We start from the raw sequence: 11,305 nt of genomic DNA on the forward strand, positions 1-11,305 counted from the left end.
ATAAACCCGAAACAATGCAATCATTTTTGTAAGCGGAATGTATTTTGAGCACGCCTTGTAGGTCTGTTGAATTTATTTACCCAAATATTTACATAAAAAATGATATATAGTCAAATTAATGGAGAAAAGATAGATTGCCTCGTGTATTTAGATGGAGTGTAATTTTAACTTAACTTGCTGTACCATTAATTTCTGGTCTAAATTGAACATACGAAAAATATTTTGTAATCAAAATGTAGAATGACATACTTCAGACAACCTCAAAATCAGGTCACTTGTTTATCCCTAGAGAAGGGTAAAAATTAGTTTGATCTGAGACTAGGGTTTTTAATTTCGGTATTTCAAAAATTTCGGCCACCACTGAAATTACTGAAATTCGCAAACCCTGTTTGAGACAACCCAAATGTGCAGGTGGAAATGTCACAATTTGAGAGCTTGATTTGATACAAGGGTCGGCTGGGATTTCACCGAACTAGTAGCGGCCCTTGTTAACCTTTTTTTCTGTCTGATTGATTGGGGTGGATGAGTATATGGTAATCAAACTGGCGGCAACCAACGGTTGCCTTTTGCGGCACGTCCCACTCTTCGCCTTATCCTCGAGAGTTTCTTTGTTGGGAGCACTCACAAGAGGTTGGTCAGTTGGTGTTGGCCTTATCCTCCGGGTGCTGTGATTCCAGAACGTTCCAGCCTTCCTTCCTGCCCCTTGAAGCCTCCAAAGAAACAGGACCAGCACAATTACGTGCAGTCACTCGCTGCTGCCCCTTTCGGCATTAATCGGCTAATTGCAACCGAGTTTTTGTCGTTTTGAGCTTTCATTCCGCCGGTTGTCACAGCACGACTGGATATTTTCGCAGCCAGTAGAGTCTAGTGCCTCTTGGCCACCTAGCATTCCATCAATATGTGTGATCTATGACAAAATTATTTCTTAGATGGTGTATGACTTTTGATTAGAAACTTGGAACTAAGTTTTTTTTTCAAAAGAAATTTAGGACCCTTCTGAAACACAAGAATTTCACATAAATTAGTTCAGTTTTTACAAGAAAACACATGAAATAGGAAAAATAAACCCGTTTCAAAGGAGGCCTTACAATGAAGTCTCTTTAATTTGAGAAAACTTGGAAAGAATTTAAATGTTCTAGCCATTGTTGGTGCAATTCACCGTCTTCAAAACTGGTCGCGATAGAGATAGAACCACATATTTGGTTGTTGTTCTTTCAGTGATATGTGACATATGCCCGCCGACCACGAGACGCCTATGAGACCTTCGTAAGTACATGTGTTTACAGGGGTGAGTCTATGTTCATATACTTAGAGAGATTAGGTGTACCGTTTACTTATGTAAATGTGTTTATAAGAGTGAGTATGTGTTCCTATATACGGTGGTACGGGAAAAAGTAAGTACAGTCTGGCCAATGGTGAAATTTACATGCTTCGGTTGTAATTTAATAGATGAAACAAAACTCAGATTTTTGCCTCAAAAGCGGAGAATTGTCAGCACAACCCGTGTCCTACTTTGGATGACATTACCATGAAAGGGACATTAGCCTTTTGACGCCGAGTTGTTTGGTTTCCCCTCCTAATTTTTAGTCCCTATCACGTTGGATGTTTGACACTAATTTAAAGTATTAAATATAAACTAATTACAAAACTAAATACATAGATGTAGACTAATTTACGAGACGAATCTATTAAACCTAATTAGTATATGGTTTGACAATATAATGCTATAGTAAACATGTGCTAATTATAAATTAATTAAGCTTAGTAAATTCGTCTCCTGGATTACTGACGACTTCTGTAAGTTGTTTTATTGTTACTATCAAACACTCGATGTGACACCCTGGTGACACTTCTTTAGTGTCCGGATCACACCTCAAGTCGTTAAACGGCAACTGACGTGAGACGACGGTTGAACAGTCGTCCGTGGTGCAAAACTACAGTCTACCTCTACAGGTAAGACTTGCCCGTTCAGCGCAACAAACCTTTGCTTTCAGGTGACGTCCCTGCTGACGTCAATTCGCAGGCCTCTTTGTCTCATCAGGCGGAGCTGGTTTGTGCGATCTATCGTGCTTATGGCCAGACTGGACGCCCGGGCCTACATGCAAATCTTTTCCTGCCACCGGAAGGATCAATCATGAAAACAACTACTCCCTCCAAAGTACGGAGTACTCAAACGGTCAAACTTTAAAACTTGATCAAATTAATTTGGAAAAGATACAAAATAGATATTATTTTCTACTCCTATAATAAGCGAGATATGCACTTATTTTTGGACGGAGAAAGTACTCAATCCGCCCGCAGAAATACAATACTCCTCTTCCTTAAGGCCTCATTTGGATACATATGTATTCATCTCAATCCATATATATTGAAGTGGATTGAAGTGAAATTAAACTAAATTTTATTCCATTCCACTCCAACATATGTGGATTAAGGTGAATACACATACATCCAATCAAGAGAAGAATATAGATTTTTTTTCTTCAAAATTTCACTCCTGTAACCACAGGTGTCCAATTAAACTTGCATTGCGACATCTTGCAACAGTTCTGTAATGATCCATCTGCCGTACTTCAAAAAAGTGGTAGCAGAGACTAAAAAAAATGTAAAAGCGTTGGCAAAAGATGCTTAAGAAAATTAAAGGTACAAATGCCGTGCATCTGGTCACTGATAAGACAAGGTAGAAATGTGGTACGCTTAATCATTGGGGAAAAAACTTGTCACAATCCATGACATTTACGGGTAAGGATACTGGCACAGTTTGCTCATAATTTTCTACAGACCTATTCTTGATCTCAATATGAGGGTACATCTAATGTAGTATCCAAAAAACTTTAACAAGCACTTTACAGATGGCGGGGTGTAGAACTTCTGGAGTTAAAACAAAGAGAATGGGATTTGCGCGGCTGACTTGCAAGGAAATGGGCAGCATCGGCTCTATTCTTTACCATCCAGCAAATGATTCATGACATGGAGATAGAGGCTCCTAATTAGCTGCTTCCAGATTTGAGTGTGTTACTGAGCCTGCAATAATAGCCAACCATAAGTTGCTTCCTCCAATAATGCCTCCACGTGTCTCAATCAACAAGTAAATACATAAGCATGTTCTTTTGTAATTAATTAATAGATAGAACTGCAGCCTGGTGATAGGACATGGACAGTATAGCCACTACTTGATAACGCAGGAAGAACTATTTTAATTGGTGATACAAATGATTTATTAAAGACATTCATTCACTTGTGGTCATATCTTGCCATTTTGCCATGCAGAAACATCCGTAGGACATGAAATTTTGACCCCACTTACCAGTCCAAACCTTCGAAGAGCCCCTCTCCTTTTATTGCAGATGTTTTGAAAATCGCCCATTGGCGGCTCTTAATCTTGTGCAGTTCTAATGACTCTGTAATGGCAGCATCATCGAGTGCGCCTGGAAGATCCTGCATGAAAAAGAACTGGCATGTCAGATAAAATGCAAAAAACCAAGAGATACAGTAGAGCTACAGCCTACAGGGTACAAGTAACATAAGGCACAAGTTAAAAGCGTCTTCTGGAAATGAGTACACCACGCTGAATCATTTGACAAGAGGTGCAAGCTATTTGGATAGACCAATGGTTCCAGCAAATGATTTATGAAGGAGACGAACACTTGAAACAAACATTACAATTACACTTCATATACACCTATCTTAAAGCAGGGAGCTTGTGTAGTAGGGAAAAGATAACTATATTACCAAATTAGAGTACACTTTATATCGTAAAGTAGTACAGGACAAGTGAAAATATCAGCATTTGAGGCATTTAAGACTGCTGATGCCTACGTCAACATTCATGTGATTAAATGCACAGAAATATAAACATGCAGCTTAATTCTGACAATCATGGAAAATGCCAAATCCACAACAGTATGAGAAATTCAAAATTCTTCTTTTTACCTGCTTATTTGCATATACAAGGACAACTGCACCTTTAAGCTCGTCCTCCTGCCATGTAAAGGCATGCATCAAATCAGTAAATGTAACAGATTTAAGGGCACCCCGTGCTTACTAGACTTCCTTATTCGGAGAAAAAAATAGCCATTCAGTAAAAGAAATTCAGATTGTAGTTCTGCAACAAGTGAGACTTAAAGGCATATGCACCCTAGCTAATATTTCTAAGTTCCAAATGTCAAAATATATATTTACAAACATATCAATGCCGTTCAAAACTAGAAGTAGAATTTTCTAGATATGATACTCCCTCAGTTCCAATGTGAGTCGTTCTGGGTTTTATAGAAAAGCCAGAACAACTCACAATTTGGAAAGGAGGGAGCATTACCCAGTGATACAATCAAACAGTAAAATCTTGTTACCACTCATGCTCCACCTATCCCATACCACTACCAGAGTAACACATATCAGATATATCAACAGGAATCATGCATTCCATAATATCAAGCAACACCGCCTTGAAATGCATTCCATAATATCATGCATATGGCCCTCATCAACTTATTCATTGCAAAATAATCAGCGAATCACATACTACAGTATTCAATCAGCATGAATAATCATTCTTTCCTTTAATGAAATGTTTTAATATTTTCATTTCTTCTCAGAAATTGGCAAGAAATGTTAAATCTAGGTCAAATAAGGCCAGGAAAAGTATCTCAGATTGTTTGGTGTAAACGAGGATCTCATGATGGTGGAGCATTACCTCAAGGATGGCATGGAATTCTTCTTTTGCTGTTACAAGCCTATCTGTATCACTTGAATCAACAACATATATGATAGCCTGGGTGTTTGGAAAGTAGCACCGCCAATATGGCCTGAAAATGCACACATGACAAAGATATTGATGGGATATTAAATGTATTAGTTCATGGAAAAAATAAATGCATCATGCTAAAAGTAACGATTCTAGTTCTGATATTCAAAAGCACAGGAAGGCCAATGAAAAACCAAACCAGTTGACATGTTAGTCTTATCTAAGAAATCCAAAAAGTCTTAGGATTCAAGAAAATTCATGCTCTATGTCATAAAGGACCATTCCAACACTTACACAAGTATAAAAAGGAAAAGTTCTTATACGACTAGTACAATACTTGAAATGCCCTCATGTTTTTTCCCCTAAAACAGTGCTCAAGTGGAAAGGAATACAGAAACAAAATATCGGCAACTGAGGATATGTTACAAAAGCATCTAGACGTGGCATCGTATAGACTATCATATCTTGTTCACATTTTAGACCATCTCCATAAACTAGTTCCACTAGAGTTACTAGGATTCAACTACACCACATTTTAAAGATCAGTTGGATGCACTCCATCTGGACTATTTTTCATTGTGTACCACTCCACTATGCATGAATATGTCATATATATTGTGCCACCAAATTATGAAATGATCCAAGGCCAAACCATAACAACTCTTGGATCATAGAGTGACAGCCTAGATCAACTGGTTGAGGGTGTGGACTTGGGTCCAGGCCACCAATGAGTCCTCGTTTTGGTGAAATTGGGTGCCTATTTCTTATTAACATAAAGCTGCCTAGTTCTTCCTATCTTTGTCTAGCTTTTACTTAAGGGGAACACCAGGGGCATATCTCTCCCCATGGTCGAGTCCTTTTTCATGTCCATGTTGGCAAGGATCGACCTAAAAGATTACATCCAAGACAGGCACGATGTACATTATACAGGCCTAGGCCAGGCCTTCCATATAAAAAACAACTAGATTAAGATATTTTCAGCATGATCCAATCTTTACAATTCTATCTTAGAAAAAGCTTGATCTTTACATGGTTTGGGAGACATTAAACACTGCAATGAGGAACCTTTCTAATTCGTTGCATATTGATGAAATTCAGGCTCGTCCCGCAATGGGAAAAAGAAAAATCCTTATCTTTATTAAACATATCTGTTCTTCCAGCCTGATGATTTAGCTTGTGGAAACTGAAGTGCCAGGGTACTAAGACAGTATTATCTCTACCAATTACTTAATATAATTAACAAAAAGGTAGTAGTAGAATACCTCTGTCGGAACTGTTTTTCAATCGATAATTAAATAAATGGAATAGTACTATTTGCTTCATAAATGACAGTCGAGTTTAATATGATGATGAAGAGCCAGTACCTGATGCTTGTTTGACCACCTGTTGAGAAGAAAGTTGGTGTTAATACTGAAAGATGGATATTTTGAAGGACCAAAAAACAATACAAGTACCAACAAGATTAAAGTGATGGCGCTGAAAAGTTAGCTGTGACTTCAAATTTGCAGTTGAACAAGTAGTACACACACTACAGTTGTACAATGCAAAAAATTTCGCCCCCACGGGGAGTCGAACCCAGGACCTCGGAAGTGCTACTCAAGCCACCTAACCAGCTCAGCTAGAGGCCCTTTCGCCACTTTTTCCACCTGACCACATCCCATTTACTTCTGATCTCCTCACCTCCGATCCGGCAGGAGGCAACCATGGGTCCAGCCCATCCCCATCTCCTTTGAGCTTTCACGCATCCACACCACCCTCTCCAAGCTCAAGCCCCCCGTCCTTCAAGCTCACCAAGCTCGTCAGGGATTGTTGAGCTGTAGCACTAATGCATCCAAGCTCATCGACTGCACCAACTATACACAGGCCATCCTTCCAGATCACAGACCCAAGGCCAATGCTAGCTATGGTAAATGGCCAGCAGCGGCTGCCAAACCAAAGGCAGCAAACCTACTTGGCCGCAGCTTCACCTCCCCAACTCCCTCATTGTGGATATTTCCGAAAGACTAGAGCGGCCCTGTTCAGCTCCACCAAGCCAGCCGGTGACGCAAGGCATGGAGCATATTGGGGCTATCCACCAGCATGCCACCGGGCACAGGAGTGGTGGCCTGTCTGACATCATCGATCGTTCACTTTCGAGCCGCGGAGCTGGGAGGGAGCGGCGCTGGTGGAGATGGAACAGCTGTGGAGCAGCAAAAGAAAAGGACAGGAGGTAAAAGCCGGCTGCGGTGGAAAAAAAGCACCCCCTGGTCCACTTCCAGCTTATGGGCCTCCAGTTCAATCCGTAGAAGCACTTCCCCTAGAAGTCCGAAAAAAAAGCTTAGGCCCCGTTTGGGTGTTCCTGTTTCCTCAAACTGTAGTATTGGGAAACCACAGTTTTAAAAAGGTAGCCATCTAATACTATAGTATTTATAAACTAGAGTTTTTCTCTGTTTCAGAAAAGCTATGACATGTTTGGCTACGTAGCAGTACGTTGCTTTTAAAAATTCGTTGGTTCTGTCCTTGCTTGTAAAAATAGCATGTATCTGTGCGTACACATGCCGAGCACCAAGCTCTGCCAAGAAAAAAGAGGGTCCAGGTGGAGTTTCCAAAACTCCAAAAATACTGTAGTTTTATAAATACAGCGGTTTCTAAAACTTCAAAGTTTATTCTATCCAAACACGTCCTTCCTTCTTAATACCTAGGTATTCTGTAAAACCGTAGTATTCATATAAAACTCCAAAATAACTTTGCATAACGTTTGGGAAGTGAAGCAGCTTAAAAAACTGCAAATAAGTTGTGTCAAACAGGGCCATAGTGTTACATGCAGTGGCAAAGCTTGCCACCAAAGTTAGTAGGGGGGTTGGGTGCAGCAATGATTCAAAGATGAATTAAGCACTTCCAATAGGGTATTTACAAGCATAAATTAGTGATGTAGCTCAAAGTACTGCTACTTTTTCTATGGAGTTGCTCAAATGACAAGGGCCATGGCTACTGTAGGCCCTAAGGAAGCTCCAACCCTGGTTATTATGGCAATGACACTAGAAAAATGCTAAAGTTTACTGGATTATAGTAAGCAAGCACCATAGCATAGACATTCTGAAACTATGCAGCACGGATATGGATACGCGTATCGGTATCGGAAGGATATGGATACGCGGATATGGCAATTTCTCAGAAAACACGATACGCGGATACGTTTTACAATTTTTTTAATAAATAAGTAATAATGTAAATTAAAATTCTGAAAGTCTATAACTTGAGTAATCACTAATCAATTAATCATTAGTTCAGTACTCTACATGCAATCATACGTGATATATACATCACCAGATCACCTTGTACGTTTCTTGTTTTCACAGATGATCCAAGTCCAACCATACTGGATGAATCCGCAATTACTAAAATTCTAGAACACGAGAAGTCAGGAACAGAGAGCCCCCCTATCGTATGTTGTGGTTGTGGCCGGTGGCCACAGACCCGATGCTAGGACCCAAATTTGGAGAGGTCATCTACTGCATGCAAGCAATCAAGCATGGCCAATACTAATCAGGTTGGGTACAAACAAAACCAAGCAACAAGAACTGCAGCAGAGTAGATCAAGAATGGGGAAGGGGATGTACTCATGGGATGTCGCCAGGAGCTTGCTTTATTGTTGAATCGTCCTCTCCCCTGCATTGCGGGAGCTGGCTGCGGCCATGGCGGACTGGTGGGTGCTCCCCAGTGCGGCAGTTTGGAGGAGGGGAGAAGTCAAATGATGCCTCGGACGGGGCGGAGGCTCGGCGGCGGCGGCCGGCGAGCGGTGGTGCATGCCTTGCGTAGGAGGCAGCGATGCTGGCTGTGGCTATGGCGGACTGGTAGGTGCTCATCAGCGCGGCAGTTTGGAGGTGGAGGAGAAGTTGATTGATGGCACGGTGGGGGTGGAGGCTCGTCGCCGGCGGTCGACGAGTGGGGCGCAACCCCTGTGCAGGTGGCGGCGCGAGTTGCGACCGTGCGAGGCGTCGCGACGGGGACTCGGGGAGATAAGGAGTGTTTGTTGGGCTGGGCCGTATCCCAGAGGTGGATACGTATCCGGTCACGTACTCAATATTCCAAAAATTAAATAAAAATGGGATACTTGGAGGATACGTATCGGAGGCGTATCCGTATCGGATACGTATCCGATACGCGATACGGCCCCTCATTGACGTATCCGTGTTACAGAGTTCTGAAATTTAAACACCCTATTTTCCCCTAAAACAAACCCAACATGGATAAGGAGTGAAACATAATGATTGAAGCGTCTGACAAAAGAAGACATAAAAATAGTGGGTCCTCATAAAACATTAAAACAAAATGGCTCAACATGTATCGCACTTATATCTAGGCAGTCGATCTTACATTAAATATCATGCTAACTTGGGTGGTACAAACAGAAGGAAGCAAACAAGCAGGGAAGGCTGGGATCCATTGATGGCCCATTAAAAATGCTAGGCAAAGTGGCACTTGAGTTGATGATTCTACACCGAGATAACAAAACAGACACTATTAGATGGAGATGACTACTTGTGCACAGGCTTTCGATTAAAGCATACAGAATGAAGTGCCATTTCAATTATCTTTCACAGAATCAGCACTTATTGTAGCTCACTCTAGCTGAATTTCAATTGCCCTTCTCACATAATAGTCTCTAAGTTTTGGTTCGAGTTGCACTTATGATTGCTCTGTGTATCCAAACAGTCGATCATCAATCAGAATGCAAAAGAGAGCGGCGAGACCCGAGCAACTCACCGAGATCCCATACTTGGAACTTGATGTTGTTGTACTGCACCGTCTCCACGTTGAACCCGATTGCTGCAACAACACACACAAGGCATCACATCAAATCCAACAACAACTCCAACCAGCAACAGGAATGACGAGGCGGTAAATCAGAACTTACTTGGGATCGTGGAGACGACCTCTCCCATCTGCAGCCTATCTGTGAAACGAACCAAAACCACACTGAAGGATCAGAACCGGGAACCCTCAGATCCGCGATGGGCCTGCGGAGATTCGAGGAGGGAGAGGTGACGGAACGGGTGGGTGCGACTTACAGAGTATGGTGGTCTTGCCGGCATTGTCCAGGCCGAGGACGAGGATGCGAGCCTCGCGGTTGCCGAAGACCGACGAGAAGAGCCGCGTGAACACGATGCCCATGGCGACGCTCGCGGCCTGGCACCCGCGGCGGCGCAAGGGTTTCGGAGCGCTGGGCACGGAGCCGAGAGAGATCTGGGATTCTGAGGGAGGGATGGAGGAAGATCTGGGGAAGGGAAAGGGAGGAGGAGGGGCTGCTGGGGTCTGGTGAGCAATACAGAAGGGCGATGGTGGTTTTTTTTCCCTTTTCCTTTTTTTTTTCTTTTGGTTGACTCTTTTATTTCTTTTGTTTGGTAGGGAAGTTAGGGAAGAATTATGGGTTTAGGTGAATCATAAGGTTTTTTTTTCTAGATTTTATTATCTCTATACTCGCTCTTTCTTTGCAATTTAATTATTAGAATAGATTAACAGTTGCAATGATAGAAGGTTATCGTTTTTTTAAGAATTACACAGTACAACGCAGACGTCAACAATACGCACGCACACTCACCTCTAAAGGACTGAGTTGGTAGATCTCGAAATTCATAAAGTCACCACTGGCGCCTCGCTGTCAACGGGGACGTCGCCTCCACTGAAAGCATAGCACCGTTAAATCCTAGAATAAATTCAGAAAAATGCAAGCATCCGTGTCCAAATCGAGGACTTGAACTCGGGTAGGCAGGTTCCACCACAAGGAACATTAAATATTCAGGTAGAAAAAGGAGTAGACTGGAGTTGGAGTTACCATACAACTATGGCATGTACTAAAACCATTTTAGGATCAAAAGCACAAGTTTCTTTTAGAATCTGCGAGAGTGGGATCATATCCTTTGATATTGAGTATGTGTTTTCTACAATGGTCCATACTTATAGTAAATGTGAATAAAACAATAATGGTTAAATTCTAGAGAACACCTCTCTTTTCCGTTGAGTGACATGATGTTCACTACGAGAGGCACAAAAACTAGTGCAACATCTTCAACAACTTCTCCTTAAATAAAGAATTAAGCACTTTTATGATAAAATCCATCCCTAGTCTCTATCAAATAATTGGTTAGTTATTTTTCAAATCATCAAAAACAAATAGCGTGGACTTGCATTAACTAACTTGTGAAATAGCCATGTTAAATAGAAGCAAAGTTTCAGTTGGACCTCTGGCCTATAAAGCATTCTTCTGAGTAGAAGACATGCAAGCATTAGACTAAAAATGTCATTAAATGGTTCTTGCTTGAGGAGGTTTTGAGCACAAAAGTATGTTGCATGCAATTTGCCAAAACTTAAATGTTCATAATTCAGAAAAAAAAACAATGTCAATTATAGTGTTTTACAACTTAAAAATATTCATGCGATGAAGGATGATTGGTACTGTGGAAGGTTCTCATTGAAGCTTGATGGTTTTTAGGGAAGCAGTCTAGCACACTTTATTGATTCGAAAACAAGGTTACATCGTTCACTAAGGCTTCAATAGTGAAGCTAGGGTTCATCGACCCA

The 11,305-nt window shown here is 41.4% G+C and overlaps 1 protein-coding gene across 1 annotated transcript; it reads right to left on the bottom strand.

Annotated features, from left to right (window-relative positions):
• Positions 1-2,678: 2,678 nt before the first annotated feature.
• On the bottom strand, positions 2,679-10,081 carry LOC136500392 (ADP-ribosylation factor 3). The gene is made up of 8 exons (XM_066495733.1): positions 9,796-10,081; positions 9,642-9,680; positions 9,491-9,553; positions 6,109-6,127; positions 4,694-4,805; positions 3,934-3,981; positions 3,308-3,438; positions 2,679-3,024 (listed from the first exon to the last, which is right to left on the bottom strand). Exons 1-8 carry the CDS (start codon positions 9,896-9,898, stop codon positions 2,991-2,993), a joined length of 549 nt encoding a protein of 182 aa, XP_066351830.1. The 5' UTR covers positions 9,899-10,081; the 3' UTR covers positions 2,679-2,990.
• Between the last annotated feature and the right edge of the window lie 1,224 nt (positions 10,082-11,305).

Source organism: Miscanthus floridulus, chromosome 13 (genome assembly GCF_019320115.1).
Source record: "Miscanthus floridulus cultivar M001 chromosome 13, ASM1932011v1, whole genome shotgun sequence".
NCBI lineage: Eukaryota > Viridiplantae > Streptophyta > Magnoliopsida > Poales > Poaceae > Miscanthus > Miscanthus floridulus.

Bases quoted from the DNA above. Each gene is read 5' to 3' on its own strand.
- LOC136500392 (XM_066495733.1), bottom strand. From the start codon at position 9,898: ATGGGCATCGTGTTCACGCGGCTCTTCTCGTCGGTCTTCGGCAACCGC. The intron at 9,681-9,795 runs GTAAGTCGCACC...TTCGTTTCACAG, and splicing joins CGGCAAGACCACCATACTCT to ATAGGCTGCAGATGGGAGAG. The intron at 3,439-3,933 runs GTAAAAAGAAGA...TTTTTCATGCAG, and splicing joins TTGTATATGCAAATAAGCAG to GATCTTCCAGGCGCACTCGA.